General features: G+C 50.2%; 1 protein-coding gene across 1 annotated transcript in view; it reads left to right on the top strand.

Annotated features, from left to right (window-relative positions):
- The window catches only part of Obscn (obscurin, cytoskeletal calmodulin and titin-interacting RhoGEF), a 138,335-nt gene that overhangs the window by 73,093 nt on the left and 53,626 nt on the right, over positions 1 to 11,616 (top strand). Inside the window, 10 exon segments of the mRNA XM_035448275.1 lie at positions 1 to 174; positions 5,429 to 5,692; positions 6,028 to 6,291; positions 6,615 to 6,878; positions 7,779 to 8,045; positions 8,645 to 8,911; positions 9,037 to 9,309; positions 9,830 to 10,105; positions 10,561 to 10,757; positions 10,942 to 11,017. The exon segment at positions 1 to 174 is cut by the window's left edge and continues 2 nt beyond it. Coding sequence (XP_035304166.1) covers positions 1 to 174; positions 5,429 to 5,692; positions 6,028 to 6,291; positions 6,615 to 6,878; positions 7,779 to 8,045; positions 8,645 to 8,911; positions 9,037 to 9,309; positions 9,830 to 10,105; positions 10,561 to 10,757; positions 10,942 to 11,017 — 2,322 coding nt within the window.

The following is an 11,616-nucleotide window of genomic DNA, read 5'->3' as shown; positions in this document are numbered from 1 at the left end:
CCCCTGTGGAGTGGAGGAAGGGGTCTGAGATCCTGAGAGATGGGGACAGATACAGCCTGAGGCAGGATGGGGCCACGTGTGAGCTGCAGATCCGTGGCCTGGCTGTGGAAGATGCCGGGGAGTACTCGTGTGTGTGTGGGCAGGAGCGGACCTCAGCCACGCTGACTGTAGAGGGTAATGTCTTTGTGCAGCCCCCAGATTGATCTGTTCTCTCCTATCTCTCCCATGTAAGCTGTGCTCTTTCTATGCCTCTCAGCCTCATCATGTGATGCACAGTGACATGTCTGTGTGACCCATTCCCCCAAACCACACTGGATTAATCTAGTCTAGAGCCTGTTGTAAGATAGGGACCCAGGGAAGAATAGTGTACAGTTTTAAGGAAGGTACTGACATATTTCCTCAGTGCCCAGTGGGAGATCTGCCAGAGCCACTTGCATTTTGCTAAGGCCTGCAGAGATTTGGGGTCCTTTGGTTCCAGGTACAGAGTTGACAGATTGATGGACATGCACAGCAATATGTGGTCCTGGCTGGAGGTAGCCAGAAAAATACTTCTGATCTCAGGGAGAGTGTTTAACTCTTGCTTTGAGATAGTGCCAGACCCTGAAGGGCTTCTGCCTTAGTATGCTCATAATTCTGGAGGCCGAAATTCCTCCATTGAGGTATTGGCAGGTTTTTTTCCTCCTGAAGATGTCTGATTTCTTGGAGTCATTACATGGTCATTGCTTATGTCTCTGTTCTAATCTTTTCTTAGATGCACACTAGCCACTTTGGACTTGAGCCTAGCCTGACCTCATTTTGACTTAATTATTTACTTAAGCACCCCTCTTGGAAGTAGAGTAAATCCCCGAGGTACTAGGCAAGTTGGAACTTCAATGTATGAGTTGGGAGGTGGCATAGTTTAGCTCATGCATTAGTTACTTTTCTATTGTTGTGATAAAATGCCATGACCAAAGCAACTTAAGGAGTTTATCTGGACTTGTGGGACAGAGGGAGAAGAGTCTGTTATGGGAGGGGGACATGGCCCCAAGCAGTAGGCATGGCAGCAGGAGACGGAATCTAGGGCTTGAATCTTGAATTGCGAGCATGAAGTGAAGAGAGTGAACTAGAAATTTTATGACTCTCAATAACTTTAAAGTGGCAAATTCCAGCAAGGCCACAGCTCTTAAACCTACCCAAACATTGCCACCAATGAGGAAACAAGTGTTCAAATGTCTGAGACTATGGGGGACATATCATTCAAACCACCATAGCCTCTAACATTCCGCCTCTGGCCTCCTCAAATCTATGCTCTTTTCACATGTAAAATTCATTCTTCAGTCCACACAGCCTGATGCCTAAATGTCCCTTCTAAGTGTGAGGTTTTAGATTTCATTCACATCGAGGCTCATTTACCTCCTGCCTATGAAGCTACAGAACCAGGTAGAACCATGCTTCTAGAACAGCGGTTCTCAACATGGGGGGTGGGGGTTAAATGACCCCTTCACAGGGGTCACATATGAGATATTTACTTTATGATTCATAACAATAGCAAAAATACAGTTATGAATGAAAATTTCATGTTTGGAGGTCACCACAATGTGAGGAACTGTATTAAAGGGTCTCAGCATTAGGAAGGTTGAGAACCACTGGTCTAGCGCAATGGTGGGACAGGCATAGGATAGATGTTCTTACCAACAGAGGAGGAAATTGGAATGAAGGGATAGGATATGAGTGCCACCAATCTGAAACAGCAGGGCAACTCTACTGGATTTCAAGGCAGGAGAATTCTCTCTGACTCAACCTCCTGTCCTCTAGACTGGTCCTCACAGTGCTGAGTGGAGATGACCTAGGACCAAGGAGGAGAGTGCCCTCTCCCCAGGCCTATGGTCTTGGGCCCATAGTGACAGTGGCATCCCTGTTGATCTTGATCCACTCTCACAGTCACTTTTTTTTAAAACTTGCTTTTTGAGACAGTGTCTTGCCATGCAGCCCTGGCTAATCTGGAACAATTAGTGTTGAGAAGTCTGGCCTGGAACTTATGAGACATCTCCTGCCTCAGCTTCTGAAGTGCTGAGATTTCAGGCATGAGACACCCCACCCAGTCATGATCATCTTCTTGAAAGGTCACACATGTGATATCTGGGTGGTTCTATTGTCTCATTAGGTTTGGCCATCTTCTTCCTTCCCTTGGGTCTCTGTCCCTTCTGGTCTAAGTGGTATTTAAACTGATGTGACATTCTCAATGTCCTTACTTCCCTGCAAAGTCACAAAGGGGCTTCTACAACCCTTCCTTTCTAGCTGTGGCTTCTGTGGAGACAACATGATTGGCTACATCCTGAAGTTCTCCTCAGAACATATATACTCATTATTTTTTGACATCATGTGTAGACTGTAAATTCTCCGAATCTTCAATTCCTTTTCCATTTTACTTAGTAGTTCTTTGATTTATCTCTGTATTCTCTCACTCTTACTATAAGCAAAAAGAAGAATCCAGACCATGCCCTCAACACATTGCCTATAAACCTCCTTAGCTCAATCTCCCATTTCACTGTTTACAAATTATGCATTCCACCTGACAGTAGAACAGAATCTGACCAAGTGCACTGATGCGTTCAAAAGGGTCACCTTCCTTCTTTCTAGTTTTATTCCCCATTTCTGTCTGAGGCCTGTGTTAGGAATAAAGTGTGAGGAACCTTGGTAGATTCCATGACAGGGTGACTGAGGCGGGGGACAAACATGCCAAGCAGACAGAGCTTAAGTGAGAAGTTTTATTAGAAAGGGAGGGGGAGGAAAGAGAAAAGAGATAAAGAGACACAGAGATAGAGAGAGGACAGAATAGAAGAGGGAGACAGGAAAAGTCCTGTCTGCTCCAGGGGAATAGCAGGGAAGAGAGAGGGAAAGACAGTGTAAGAGGGTGGAGGTCTTTCTTTTAAAGGGGTCCTTTGCACCTGGGATGACCAGGGTACTGCCTGAGTGCATTCTGCCAGGTGACAGGGGCAGGCCACCATAATGCTTGAATCCTTACAGCCTGACCAATATGGCATCAATATTCATATTTCCACAGACCATTCCCAGCTATCTTGATTTTTCTCTGATATATGCCTCAAAAGTCACCAAGCCTCTAGTTATTACCTGTTATCAGACAGCTCCAGATTCCTAGGTATTTGGTACAATAGCATCTTCAGATCTGTGTTGTTTGGGTGACCATCACAAACAACAGTAGATCAGGACTCTTAAAACAGAAATGATTTTCCTTTCTATTCTGAAGGCTGGAGACCTGTGAACAGAGTGATAGCAGGGTTGGCCATGTCCAAGGCCTCTTGCTGGCTCCTAGGCAGCTGTCTTCCCCAAGTCTTCATACAAACATCTTGTTTGTATCCAGATGTATTACAAGAACACTGTTCCTACTGGATTAAGCACGTATCTGCATGACTTCATTTAGCATTTTCCATCTCTTCAAAGGCCAATCTCAAAATACACTTATTTTCTGAAGTTGTACCAATTAGAAATTTAATACACATCTGGAGGGGTACAACCAATTACAAGTATAACCAGGGTAAGCCTGATCAGTCAGTGGGGAGGACAGCAGAACAGATCCAAAGTTCAAAGGCATGCCTAGGAGTTCCCAGTTGCAGTTTGTCAGGGGCCAGGGAGGTGACACCAATGGGCAGAGTATGGCTCTAGTAGTGTCAGAACAGGAGTATGATGTGGAGGAGACAGGGCTTTATATAAGCTGTAAGAGTAAGTTCAAACATGGACAGTGCTGGATGGAGGCCCTGTGCAAATGGGCATACTATCTAGGAGGCTGGAAGGCATCACAATTGGGAGATGCCTGCCACGGAATTCAGTCAAGAAATGTGTTTGCATGCACGATTGATCTCAAATGCCTGGCATGTCTCCTAGTGATGAGAGATCACAGGAAGAGCAAGGTGCCATTGGGAAGATGAGTCTGGAATGGTACCCACCTTCCAATCAACCTGCATCTCTGTAGGCACAGCACAGGAACCATAGCCCACACACTTTGATCTCCATGGATCTCCATGATCTGCTTCTGTTTCCTTCTTGGATATTCAGATCAAAAGTTTGATGACTTCTGTCCACCTGATCCTTCCTAGCTCTGCCCATGCGGTTCACTGAAGAGCTGAAGTCCATGGAGGTCATGGAAGGGTGCACGGCCACTCTGCAATGTCAGCTCAGCAAAAAGGCCTCTGTGGAGTGGAAGAAGGGAATAGAGATCCTCAGAGATGGAGACAGATACAAGCTTCGGCAAAAGGGAGCCATGCGTGAGCTGCAAATCCATGGCCTGACCATGTCAGATGCTGGAGAGTACTCATGCGTGTGTGGGGAGGAAAAGACCACAGCCATACTGACCATCAAGGGTAAAGACCACAACTGGCTAAGTAGATCTGTGTGGTGCTGCCCAAATCTGAACATCATCTGTCCATCACTGCGCGGGATCCACTTCCTGGTTGTGTTACCCAGAAGACAAGAGCATCTGCAGCAGTGTCCCCTCTGCCTGTTCTGTGTGGGGTTTATGTTCTTGGATCCTGTGTCTCATGTCCTCACTGTAATATCCTGAGCCCCAAAGTTCTCTAGGAAATCTGAGGTTCTCCTTGTTATTCTGACTATCCTTGACTCTGCATGCCGTATGAAGTCTAAGGCCCGAGAAAGCTGCAGATGGAGCAAAGTGGAACTGTGCACAGTCTAGCCTGAGGAATACCTCCCCAAGTTCTCAGCACACTCCCATGTGCCCTTTGCTTGGGTTCTGTGTCTTCTCTGTGTGATCATGTCCTGTCTTCCACTATCTCTGATAGATAGTGCCTGTGTCTTTTCAACCTCCCTAGCTCTACCCGCCAAGTTCACAGAGGGTCTGAAGAATGAAGTGGTCATAGAAGGGACCATGGTGACTCTGAGGTGCCAGCTGAGCAAAGAAGCCCAAGTGGAGTGGAGGAAGGGAACGGAGATCCTCAGAGATGGAGACAGATATAGTCTGAGACAGAGCCAGGCTGTGTGTGAGCTGCAGATCTGTGGCCTGGCTGTGGAAGATGCTGGGGAGTACTCATGCATGTGTGGGCAGGAGAGGACCTCTGCTACACTGAGTGTCAAGGGTAAAGATCACGTGTGGCCACTGAGCCTGAGGCTTGGTGTCTCTTATGTGCTTGATGCTATGTTTGTCCTCCATATATGTAGCACAGTGTCTACTGGACTACATACGGGTCATCTGGACATCTTCATGACTAGTTCCTAATGTTGAGGATGTATTCTCATGTTCATGTCCACCCACAACCCTCTCTACACCTCCCCAGGTTCTTGATTCTCCCCATCTAGTCCCAGGTTCACTGTTCCTGTCAAATCCTTTGCCAGAATGTGTGTCTCCTTGTGAATCCCATGTTCTGTGCAGTGTGTCCTTCAGAGTCCCATGTTCTTAGTCAATGACTGGCCCTTTCAGCCCTGCCCACCAGATTCATAGAAGACCTGAGAAGCCAGGAGGCCACAGAAGGCACCATGGTCACACTGAGGTGCCAGATGAGCAAGGCTACCCCTGTGGAGTGGAGGAAGGGGTCTGAGATCCTGAGAGATGGGGACAGATACAGCCTGAGGCAGGATGGGACCACGTGTGAGCTGCAGATCCATGACCTGGCTGTGGAAGATGCTGGGGAGTACTCGTGTGTGTGTGGGCAGGAGAGGACCTCAGCCACACTGAGTGTCAAGGGTAAACTGACTGAGGCTTGGTGCCTCCATGTTGTCTCATCGATGCTTCTGTCTCCACATGGGGTTTCCCATAGTGATCCTGGTATCCTCAAAAGATTCTGCACCTTCACTCATCTTGGTGTCTCCACCTATGCTTCCACGTGTCCAGATGTTCTTGTGTTCACATCCATGCCACTGCCCTCTCTGTTCCCCACCAGTTTGCCTCCCTCACTGCCTGTACCTCCCTTCACATGTTTGTTTTGTGTTCCTTATAGTGTGTCATTCTTTGTGAGTTGTGTGTCCTGTGTGCAGTGTTCTCCAATTTCATGTTCTCAGTGAGTGCTTGGTCCTTCCCAGCCCTGCCCACCAGATTCATAGAAGACCTGAGAAGCCAAGAGGCCACGGAAGGCACCATGGTCACGCTGAGGTGCCAGATGAGCAAGGCTGCCCCTGTGGAGTGGAGGAAGGGGTCTGAGATCCTGAGAGATGGGGACAGATACAGCCTGAGGCAGGATGGGGTCACATGTGAGCTGCAGATCCGTGGCCTGGCTGTGGAAGATGCTGGGGAGTACTCGTGTGTGTGTGGGAAGGAGAAGACCTCAGCCACACTGAGTGTCAAGGGTAAAGATGGTGTGTGGCCACCTGAACCCGAGGCTTGGTGTCTCCATGTTGTTCTGTTTCTGAGTCTGACTGCACATTTGGCACAGCTACTGTGGTGACCCAGTGGCCGTCTGTCCTGTAACTGCAGTCATTCTGCTTGCTGAAGAGATGCTTTCATCTTCACATTCATCTCACAGCCTTTCCGCTCCCTCATGGAGTTTCCCCCACTCACCATCTACACCTCCCCCTGTTTTCCATGGTGGTTTTAATTCTCTGTGGGTTGTGTGTTCTGTGTGCAAGGTTCTCCAGTTTCATGTTCTCAGTGACTTCTTGGTCCTTCCCAGCCCTGCCAGCCAGATTCACAGAAGGCTTGAGAAGCCAAGAGGCCATGGAAGGTACAACAGCCACAATGCGGTGTGAGCTAAGCAAGAAGGCCCCTGTGGTGTGGAGGAAGGGGTCTGAGATCCTGAGAAATGGGGACAGATACAGCCTGAGGCAGGATGGGGTCATGTGTGAGCTGCAGATCCGTGACCTGACTGTGGGAGATACTGGAGAGTACTCGTGTGTATGCGGGCAGGAGAGGACTTCGGCCACACTGGGCATCACAGGTAAATGCCTCCTGTGGCCACATGATTTTGGACTTCTGTCTTGCTCTGTGTCTACCCTGTTCCACTCCACCTCTCTCCAGGATTGCCTCTTTCATCTTTTCTGCAATGTTATATTTGTCCTGTCTGATCTCAGCCACAGCACTCTCTAGGGTCTTGGTGTCTGTAACTTACCTCTTATGCCCTCACACTGCCAGTCATCACGGTGGGATAGAAGTTGTTGTTCTGTGTTCCCAGATATTCTGCCCTTTGCTATCCACATTCCAGTTTCTGTGTGTGCTTAACTAAACATTTTCTTTGGCTGGGATTAATTGAATGTTCAGAGAGGACATGTTGGTCCCCCAGTGGGTCCCATACCCTGCAGAATGGGTACATGTTCCTAGTGTGACTCAGTGAAAACCAATGGCTGCTGTATCTTGAAGCCTCTGGAACATGGAGAACAGAACCCAGCCTGATCTTGAGAGGTCTGGCTGTTTGCTGGAGTCTAAGATACACATTGTGCCCTAGTACCAGAGGGACTGTTCCAGGTAGGCTACACTCAAAGGCTTGGTCTGAGGATGTGATCTTGGAGGACAAATACCTTTCCTGGGTTCTGGTTTGTAGGGACATGACTTGATTCTGTTCTGAGTGGTCTGACATGGGTGCCTCTCTTGTTTTCTTTGGATGTAACCCTGCAGGGGACTGTCTAAATGGGAGGCAAGCACCCAGAGTCAGATGTTGAGTTCTTTGCAACCTCCCCACCAACTCCACCAACTCCCTTACCCTAAACTCATGTCCTCATCCTGCATCAACCCCAGGACTGCACTGGAACTCTAGAGAAGCTTGTCCTCGCCCTGTCTGGCTGCCTTGGGGTACTCAGGGGTGCATCTGAAGTTGAGTCTGTAGCCTCTCATCCTCTCACAGCCCGACAGGTGGTGTTCCAGAAACCACTGCAGAACCTTCAAGTAGAAGAAGGTTCCATGGCCAGCTTGCAGTGTGAGCTGTCAATCCCCAGTGCTGCTGTGGTCTGGAGCAAGGGTGGCCTGGAGCTGCAGGCTGATGCGCGCCGAGAGTCACGACAGCAGGGGTGTGTGGCAGAGCTGCTGCTCAGAGATGTGCGCCGGGAGGATTCGGGCGAGTACAGCTGCACCTGTGGCTCTCAGAGCACAAGTGCTACACTCATGGTTACAGGTAGGTGTCCGAGGCTGCTCAGCTCCAGTGTTGGGGGCTGGCTGTGTGGGTACAGTTTTCTTGCTGACCCTCACAGTTGCAGCTCTGTTTCATGGATCCCAACCAGGAGAACTCACTCAAATTGGTGGCCCCGAGGTCTACCTCCCTCACCAGTAGCTGGGCCCCTGAGGTTCTCCTGAGCACATCCTCATCCTGTTATTGTTCAGAGACTCACCATCGTATGCTCTTCCTCTATGGTAGCTTCTCCACTGTCCTGCCAGGTGACTCAAGTCTTCTTGTGTCCTCTGTCACTCTCCATACTTGCCCCATAGCTCTTCCTGTCACATGTTACAGTTTCACTGCAGGGTCTCTGTGACCTTAGCTGTTCCTGCTCTTTGTGGCCCCTCAGGGTTATTTTTTTTTTTTTAGGTGTTTTCCCCTCCCTGGTAGCTCCATGGGCAGGTACAGTAAACCCGTTCACTGCTGTATGCAGGTTTCCTGTTCCTCTCTGGAGCGCTGTCCTGTGGATCCTGACCACGGATCCACTGTGGGTGGTTCCCTGACTCTAACACCCTTAACAACTCAGGGACCTGCTCTCATGCTGTCCCCCAACTTTGCAGCTGCTCCTGTGCGATTCCTCAGGGAGCTGCAGGCCCAGGAAGTGGATGAGGGGACCACTGCACACTTGCACTGTGAGCTGAGCAGGGTGGCTGTGAGCGTGGAGTGGCGCAAGGGCTCCCTGCAGCTTTTTCCCTGTGCCAAGTATCAGATGGTACAGGAGGGCACAACTGCTGCGCTGTTGGTCCGTGAGGTGGAGCAGGAGGATGCAGGCGAATATATCTGCGATGCAGGCCACGCCCAGAGCATCGCCAGGCTCTCGGTCCGAGGTGAGTTGCCTGTAGCCTGGTATGTACCCAGCCCCTTCCTGTTCCTTGAAGAGCAGGGGACCTTGTTCAGTCAGAGTCAGGGCGATGGAACCTGTGGCTCTAAGTATTTTTTTGATGGCCCTCAGCCCCCAAGCCCAAGTTCAAGACTGGCCTGCAGAGCACAGAGCAGGAGGCAGGTGGCAAGGCCCGGCTGTGTTGTCAACTGAGCGAGGCTGAGCCAGGGGCTCCAGTGCAGTGGCTCAAGGAGGGTGTGGAGCTGCATGCCAGCCCCAAGTATGAGATGCGGTGCCAAGGGGCCATGTGTGAGCTGCTGATCCACGGATTGGAGGCCAAGGACACCGGTGAATATGCCTGTGTGGTGGGTGGCCAGAAAACCTTGGCCTCTCTCAGAGTCAAAGGTGAGTAGCTAGACTTCAGGAGGAGTTTGAGCCCTTCCTGCCACACCCACCCCCTAGGACTATCCTGAGTGCAACTCATATTGGGGTCCAGGACCTTCACATCACAATTCCCCCCACCCCATTCCTACATTGCTTCCAGTTCTGCTTCTCCAACTGAAGGGCCATAGCAGCCAGGTCAGACCTCAGCCCCTAAGGCAGCCCTGCCTCCTCTTCCCTACCAGCAGGTAGTACAACATTGCTGGCCTTTGAGGCATTCTCCCTGCCTGACTTATTCCTACAGAAGGTTTTGTTTCTTGGGGACCTAGCCAGGGTAGGGCTGGCAACAGTAATGGGGCCAAATACATCACTCACCATTGTACGATCAGTTTCTCTTGGCCTGTGGGGAAGCAAATGCCCCAGCTCAGTTTCCATGCCTGTGAGCTCAGCAGGTGACAGAAGAGCACTGGAGTGTCAAGGAAGGCTTTCAAGGAATTTGGCTCAGGCTGATAAAGAGCCTCTCTCCTTTGTTCCCCTCCTCCAGAGCCTGAGGTGACCATTGTGCGGGGACTGGTTGACATGGAGGTGCAGGCTGACGAGGATGTGGAGTTTACTTGTGAGGTGTCGCAGGCAGGAGCCACAGATGTGCAGTGGCGTCTCCAAGGTCTGCCACTGCAGAGCAATGAAGTGACAGAGGTGGCTATTCTTGGAGATGGCCGTACCCACATGCTCCAACTGAAGGGTGTGACACTGGAGGATGCTGGCACTGTCTCCTTCCACATGGGCAGTCATTCATCTTCTGCTCAGCTCACAGTCAAAGGTATTTGGCTCTGGAGGGCCTGGCCAACCCTCACCCAGGATGAGAATGCTCAGGGTCAGGCCATTTGAAGGAACATAGATAGACAGATGCTCTGGGGGGTGGGTGAGGTTCTGGTAGTGAGGAGAACCTGTGTGCTGTTAATTCTACAGCTGCATCTGGCTGGTAGGCAGGTACAGAAGCTCCTATGGTCTTAGTGCTTAGGACCCACCCACTATCCCTCAGAATATTCTACAGACTGTACCAGTCTAAGCCCTAGGTCACCTCTAGATTCTCTGTGGGCCAGAGCCCAGGGAGTTGTGTCTGCATAGATCTAGAGAAGGGATTGGTGGCATGCTCCCATGGGTTTATTCTCAGGGATTGAGGTGAGGTATCATGGGACTATGGGGTATGAGAACTTGATCATTCCAGGGAACATTCCAGATGCAAAGGCTGATGCCCATGCTTCCTGTGTCTAGTTCCTGAGGTGACCATTCTGGAGCCCCTGAAGGATGTGCAGCTCAGTGAGGGTCAGGATGCTCACTTCCAGTGTCGGCTGTCCAGGTCCTCGGGCCAGGAGGCCCGCTGGGCTTTGGGAGGGGTTCCCTTGCAGTCCAATGAGATGAACGACATCACCGTGGAGCAGGGCACACTCTACCTGCTCACTCTGCATAAGGTGGGGTTCTGGGACCTGCCTCTGCCTACACACAGAAGGTTCTGCATCCATCAGGGAAGATCCTTCTCCAGAGCATTGGGCTGGGGAGGTGACAAGACTCCATCATAGGGGGTTGGGAAGATGGATCAGCCCCTTTTGGTCAGGAGGAGGTGCAAGGGCAAGCATCTTCCTCCTGCCTTCTCAGGTGACCCTGGAGGATACTGGAACCATCAGTCTTCAAGTGGGCTCATGCTCCTCAGAAGCCCAGCTGAAGGTCACAGGTGGGCATCCCTATCCTGCACCCAGACTATGCCAGTGAATGTCTTTTGTTTCCTAACACTGCACGAGGGGAATCAGGAGCCCCAGACTTCTATCTGTGATTTTTTGTGCTGGGGATATCAATTTTCCAGTGTGTGGTATCTCAGGCCAGAATTGATGCTGCCCCCTGGAAGAGGTAGAGGTTCTGCCTAGCATGGGTTTGGGCCCTGAGTGGAGACAGAGCCAACTCTGTGGTTTAGGTCCTTGCACATGTATATATGTCCATACTGATGTGCATTTACTTACTCAAAAGGCTCAGAGATGTGGGTACAACCACATGCCTATGACACATGTATGGATTTGGCCATGGTAAATGTGACTCAAAGGCAGGACTTTAGGAAACTTCAATTTAGAATATACCTTGTCCCCAGAGTAAGTCATCCTATAGAGCTCGGCTTTGAGCAACCTTCCCATGCTGCCTAGCCCTGGTTCTCAACGTGATCCCATTGGCCCCTCCATCATCTACCCACTTACTGACTTATCCTCTATCCATCTCCATCCACACATCCATCCATATATAGCCACCATTTGTCACCCACCTAAGCCTATTCTTTTTTTTTAT

This window comes from Cricetulus griseus, chromosome 7, assembly GCF_003668045.3.
Source record: "Cricetulus griseus strain 17A/GY chromosome 7, alternate assembly CriGri-PICRH-1.0, whole genome shotgun sequence".
Lineage (NCBI taxonomy): Eukaryota > Metazoa > Chordata > Mammalia > Rodentia > Cricetidae > Cricetulus > Cricetulus griseus.
Note: the sequence above shows the minus strand (reverse complement) of the source record. Positions and strands in the feature narration are given on the sequence as shown.